Below are 6,785 nucleotides of genomic sequence, written 5' to 3'. Positions count from 1 at the left end.
AATGGTATATTATAGTTGTAGCTATCTGTGGGTTTCCTGGTTATTAACATAAAAAACGACAACAAATTTTACATATAAAAATCTTTTTTTTACTTTGCTTAGTAATTTTAAGAAGCAGCTTGTTTGTCACTGCGTATGATAATTGTTACACAAATAATATGCCCCCTCCCGCCCCTATGTTAGGTATTATTCCTCAGAAATCAAGTGTTATGCCTCTGTATCTAGTAATTTCACTTCCAATATCCTTCTATCCGAAATACAGTTATACGAGTTGACAGCAGAAACACGAGTGACATCAAAATTCTACCTCTGAATAAAATGTAATAAACTATTGCATTTTTCATTGAACGTTACCGATTTTCAACTGCACAATATAATGTATAAAAATGAAGATTGTATTCCATAAAAAAAATATATTGTTTAATTTAAAATCTAAACTATTGAACTGATTTTAATAAAACATTTTATGTGACCAATCTGAAAGTATATCCTTTCAGTAAAATAAAAACGTCCCAAATCGGTTTGTAACCGAGTTTTTTTGAAATCGATTGAAAATCAAATGTACGTCAGCCATTTTATACTGATTTTTCAATAATAGAGAATCTCGATAGATGGAAACAACCCTTCAAAACGTATCCCGTAAACTATATAATCGGGCGTGCAAGTTTATTAAACGTCAGTAACATGCGGCCCATACTTCGGTTGCTAAAATAGAGATGAAACAATATGCAATTTCAAAAGTGCGACTGAGACAGACTTTGTGAACAGCCCAACAACCTTCCCCCGGCAATATTAATATTGTACTTATTAAATTGCCAGACTCGCTATCTTGAAATATAAATAGGTGCTTAGCTTCGATTTTCTTGGGAGCAACTTGATTTGATTATGTCTGTGGATATCCGTAAACAGCAGGATTGTTAGTTTATTTTATATCTTGTATTGCTTTGCTAACGAAGTTTTATCTCGTAGAATGAAACTGGGTTGTTCCTGTTATTGAAAAAGCTATACAATATTTCAGTGCCATAGAACTCTGTAATCTCACTCATTATTCTACCAGCACAACAAACAGATGTATCTACTTGCATGACTATGCTTCAGTTTAAAGGAGTTATATGTAATAATACAGTAAAATTACAGGATATAAAGATGTATGACATATAAATTCTCAGAACAGCATTGACTATTCATCCTATACTATATTCCTAAAACAACCAACAAAATTACATATTTTCATTTATTTTCTGATCACAATAAAAACCTAATATCTTCCTTGCTTATTATAACTTTAATGTGTTCGAATTAACCACACAATTGTAAAGCAAATTAGTATTTTTACTATGACAAATAGATTAAAGGCCAATAATCAATCCATACACATGCATATTATATTTACAACATTATACAAAGAGTATATGTAGGTGCCTTCGTATATCACATGAGGTAGACATGTTTAGATACTGGACGCTACATTCTAGCCCAAATCTGAACAGTGGCGAGCAGACTCTACCTACGGACAGCCAATCAAATCCCTTTGTTGCGACGACACGACAATTCTGTCAAGGGACGTCACATGAAATACTCAATATTCCATTCATTATAAACGTAATACGATAACGAATCTCTACATCTAAATTGATAGTGTAAATCTAGTCTATCGTCTTTCTTATCACTTACATGATATATATTAAAAGAAATTATAATACATTAAAGAAAATTGCATACTTATATATTATTACATTCTGAATACTATTCAAATAGGAAAGGAAGTGAGTTTATTGTCCACTGAATAATTAAAACAAACACACGGATACGTCGACAAATCCTCAAAAGTCGTTTAAACAGTACATACCTACACCCAAAAATACAGAAGGCAGATACAATATAATATTACAGGTAAGAAGGTCATCGAACTTTAGCATCAGAATACGAAAAACAGCTTAAAATAAAACAACCCAGTTAATCAAAAATTGGTATGCGTCCCCTATAATTGCGAAAAATATCACAAATATAACACTATGTACTATATTATCCATTGCATACATCATTAATTGTTAATTCCTGAGGTAAAATGTTATATATCTTTTGTTAATATTATTCTTCAAACCTAAACATAACAGCACAATTGAAAATATAGGTGAAGATCGTAATTCATAAACGCTCCTCATAAAATCTATACATAATTTAACTATTAAATTAATCGCCATCCAGTTACCTTTTTAATAAATAGTTACAAAATCCAAAAAAACTATCATTGAAACATATTATAAGATAATTATAATTATCAAATCAAAGTACTTATCTATATTAATGAAGACATTATCTCCCTACACAAAATTATATAAAGCAGAATGAATTCACTTTATAGCATTTCTAGTTCTAATTACGTTGTTAAAATGAAGTTGATTCTAATAACACTCTTGGCGTTTATTGCCCTTAGCAACGCCAAAAACATTGGACTATCAGTTCCCAACAACTATACTGTCTATGGATATCTCACGAAATATGGAATACCAGAAGCCGAGAGGATTCGTAAAGCTGAAGAAGAATACCTGAAGAATCCTTCTAGAATAGTCGGTGGTGTACCCGCTGGCGTTGGACAATTCCCATACCAGGTTTCATAATTATTATAACATACAATTTCATTATCACAAATTTATTTATTACAAATAGTGAATTTTTTTATACAACTGAGGTCGCAAACAAGCATACGGCTCACCTAATAGTAAGTGATTACCGTAGCCTATGTACGCCTGCAATAACAGGGGTATTATGCGCGCGTTGCTGACCCTGAAGATATCTCTTTATCCCCCTTTTAAAGAACCCCGTGCTGTAGTCTCTTGGGTAAATTTTGACAGGGAGCTCTTTCCATAACCTGAGTGTTCGTGGAAGCATCTCTGAAACCGCGTTATACGCGGTTCGCCCTCTACACGACCATCTAAGCTATAGCGTATAAGGATGAACTACCTGTAGATGACGAGCTGTACGATGATAGAAAATGGCGGTGGGTGGTCATATTGAACAATTCCTCTGAGCACAGTCCATTGTACAAGTGGAAGATGAGCTAACAAACCTGCCTTTTCATCCTCACTGATGACGCAGGCGGGATTACCATGCTATTTTCACCCATTAAAAAAAAGCTGTAGAAGACACTAGTGATTTCTTTTTATAAACCATATTAAAATGTCAACAATATATGAAATAATAATTTAATTATATTAGTTTAGATTAAACTACTTATTGATAAGTATATTTTTGAAGGTTACAGGTAAATTGTTTAACTTACAAGTTTGTCATAAGTATTTTATTTTTACATTTATCCCTTAACGAAAAGAACTGAACTCGACTTAAGACATAGTTACCTACCTAATAATAAAAAAAACTATTAGAAACCCAATATTTAAGAATAAATTTGATTCGTTTTAAAGTACATACTGACAAATTATAGTATTGTACAGTACTTTATTAACCTATAATATATACTATAGTATTATTAACAGCCTTAAGATGCCAACGTAATTGAATTAATGTTTCCTCATACAGGCTGGTCTCATCAGCGACATCATTGGCATATCGGGCAGAGGAGTCTGCGGTGGTACCCTCATTTCTGACAATCGAGTACTGACTGCAGCTCATTGCTGGTTTGACGGCATCAACCAAGCTTGGAGGTTCACTGTAATACTTGGCTCCGTTTTGCTGTTCAGTGGCGGTACCAGAATTGAGACCAGTTCCGTTGTCAACCATCCCTCCTACACCCCTCAGCTGGTTCGAAATGATATCTCTGTCATTTACCTACCTTCGAACGTCGCAATATCATGTATGTATAACGCATCTATGTCTAACCCAAACTTATCAAATTCTTTACATTTTATTTAAAATAAAATCGAATTAATATATACATAAAATCTTGAAATAATTGTCTAATATTAAAATCGGTTCACAGTTAAAAAATGACACAAAAAATCACAAGTTATGTATTATATGTTTCCACCTTTTTTAAAATCAGTTAAACCTCCCATATTAATACTAGGAATATTACTATCAACTTAATATCTACATTAGTCATTAATTATTTAGTCATTACGTAGTTAATATCTACATCAGCCGTTAACTGTCCACTGCTAAACATAAGGAGAGGCACCTTGAGGAGTTTTGCCAGTAGTTGCCACGCTTGGCAGACGGGCTGAAAACCGCAACTAGGCTTTGTTGACGTTTTAAGAGAGACACTGCTGTCTACCCACGACCATCAAATTCCTTTAATCCCCTCTTACAATACCCACGGTAAAGAGAGGGGTAGCCCATTCTATTACGGCACCACGTGGCAACATTTTAATATGGAAAGCTCTAATTTTTTATTATTATTCGGAAAAAACATCACTAGTATTAATAATATCAGTCTAATATTTCCTTATAAAGATGCAAATGATTATATATTCATATGATTTACACTTTTGAAGTTTCATAAAATTTATTGTCTATAACTATTCTGTTGAAGTCTTATGTATACATATACCTATATATCTCACGAACTCTTTTATTTTTATACATAGCGACTATCAGTCCTGCCTCCTTGCCTACGGGGTCGGAACTCGGGGAAAACTTCGCAGGCTCCTCAGCTATTGCATCTGGCTTTGGTTTGACTAGTGACGGTAAGTAACACAATAATTATAATAATCTGGGACAATGATATAATTATCATAATAATAATTGAATACATATATGAATCCAATGAAAGAGGACAGTCGGTTTAAAATTGACGTAGATATCTTCGAGTTGTGTGCGGTGAGAACTATACCAACACTGTTTATTGAATAGTTAATAAAAAATTCTAAGTTTTTAAGTATTGTTAAGTATGTTTAGTTAGTGTTACTTTAATCACTTTTTATTTTTAACAAGATTTCCTTTTGTTTAGACAAACAAATGCTAGACATATTTCTGTTGTAACACGTGTTGAACACCTGTTTATCGCAAGTTTACCTTTTTTGTTAAGACATTTTAAATTTAGTTAGCATACCATTAGCTACTCCAGGATATACTGCTTATACTACAATTTTATAAGAAACCCGTTCTTGGCTAAACAATGGAAACTTAATGGAATGTTATGGTGTGATAATGTTCCAGGTGGTGGCATCAGCAATGACCAGTTCCTGAGCTTTGTCAGCTTAAACGTGATAACAAACACCGTGTGTTCGTATGCATTCCCTATAATCGTCCAACCCAGCAACATTTGCACTAGCGGGGTCGGAGGCGTTGGCACATGCAATGGAGACTCTGGCGGTCCACTGGTTCTTGTTAGGAATAATAGAAATATTTTGGTATGTATTGGGTTAATGCATATTTTCATGATGCATAGAATAAATAATAAAACATATGTCCTAATTTAATGAACTTTCACATGAAAACGTGTTAAAGTCTTTCAATTTACAAATGACTGACAAATAAAATATGTTGGGTAATATAGCTAAATACAGTCAAAATGGAACCCGTGTAAAAAATAACAATGAAATTATTTTATTTAAACTGTATTATAAATATTGTTGTTATTAATTTCTTTAGCACCTATAACAACAGAGTAAAAGGCGTCAAGCTTTAGTACTTAGTATTTTCTTTTCTATATTAACTTTTGTTTTTGTGTTATTTAATTCTCATCAAATATATGCATGAAAAAGTTTGAATCACAACTGTCAAATCAGGGATAACTGAAAAAAATTGAGGTAATCTTTTGCCCATAGATATATAATACTTATTACAATAAATCCCATATTCAGTATCCACGTCATGCATTATTGTTACATATGAGATCGTTTTAAAAAATCTATCTACTATTAAAATTTACTAATTTTGGATATAGCTATGGAAACTGACAAATTTAATGAATCACTTATATTTAAATATTTATCGTATTATATAAAAAGTGTTTTAAGATTGAAAATTTTTGACTGTATGTCTGTTCCAGCATAAGAATATTTTATCACTACCCTTTTTTATCCCCAATATGTGATAAGAGACAACTAAAAACCAAAACAATGGAATAGAAGGTATATTCGAAATAAAATACTATATCAAACTTTCTGCCCAGTAGACTGATAGTAAACTGTATATACATATGTCGGTATTACGAGAGACCCGTAAAATGCTGGCATTTTTAATGATTCGATCAGATGTTAGATTATATCTTTAAGCCATACTTACTCAATTTGAAGTCGACTTTATTAAAAATATGTTATTAACTCCACAGATTGGTGTAACTTCCTTCGGATCCGCTTTTGGTTGCCAAGCCAACCTCCCAGCCGCCTACGCTCGAGTTACGTCCTTCATCGATTTTATTAACCAACACATCTGAACTACATCTAATATTAATATATATAATGTAAATAAAAGAATATAAATTATTATTAAGATGGCCTTATTTTTTACCCGACTGTTAAAAAAGAAGGTACAAAGTTTTTCTTTCGCTACATGAAGCCTAATATAATAGTCTAATGATTTGATGGACTTTTATAAACAGAATGAATATTATGTAAATTAAATTAATAATACCTTATATATATATATATATATATATATATATATATATATATATATATATATATATATATATATATATATATATATATATATATATATATATATATATATATATATATATATGTCATTGACACTTATCACAAAAGTATAAACAAGTAAATGCCGTTTCACTTTATAAGTGTTTACCATAGACTACATCCTATCCACGTATTCACGTGCTCGTTGTATCGGCAACTGAAGATAATTAAATAAATAAATAA

The 6,785-nt window shown here is 31.7% G+C and overlaps 1 protein-coding gene across 1 annotated transcript; it reads left to right on the top strand.

Annotated features, from left to right (window-relative positions):
• The first annotated feature begins 2,372 nt into the window (after window positions 1–2,372).
• On the top strand, window positions 2,373–6,396 carry LOC113513016 (brachyurin-like). Its single transcript, XM_031911016.2, has 5 exons — window positions 2,373–2,612; window positions 3,541–3,814; window positions 4,548–4,646; window positions 5,119–5,312; window positions 6,236–6,396. Exons 1-5 carry the CDS (start codon window positions 2,394–2,396, stop codon window positions 6,338–6,340), a joined length of 891 nt encoding a protein of 296 aa, XP_031766876.1. The 5' UTR covers window positions 2,373–2,393; the 3' UTR covers window positions 6,341–6,396.
• Window positions 6,397–6,785: the final 389 nt, after the last annotated feature.

Source organism: Galleria mellonella, unplaced genomic scaffold, assembly GCF_026898425.1.
Source record: "Galleria mellonella isolate WM207_F2 unplaced genomic scaffold, CSIRO_AGI_GalMel_v1 utg23, whole genome shotgun sequence".
Lineage (NCBI taxonomy): Eukaryota > Metazoa > Arthropoda > Insecta > Lepidoptera > Pyralidae > Galleria > Galleria mellonella.
Note: the sequence above shows the minus strand (reverse complement) of the source record. Positions and strands in the feature narration are given on the sequence as shown.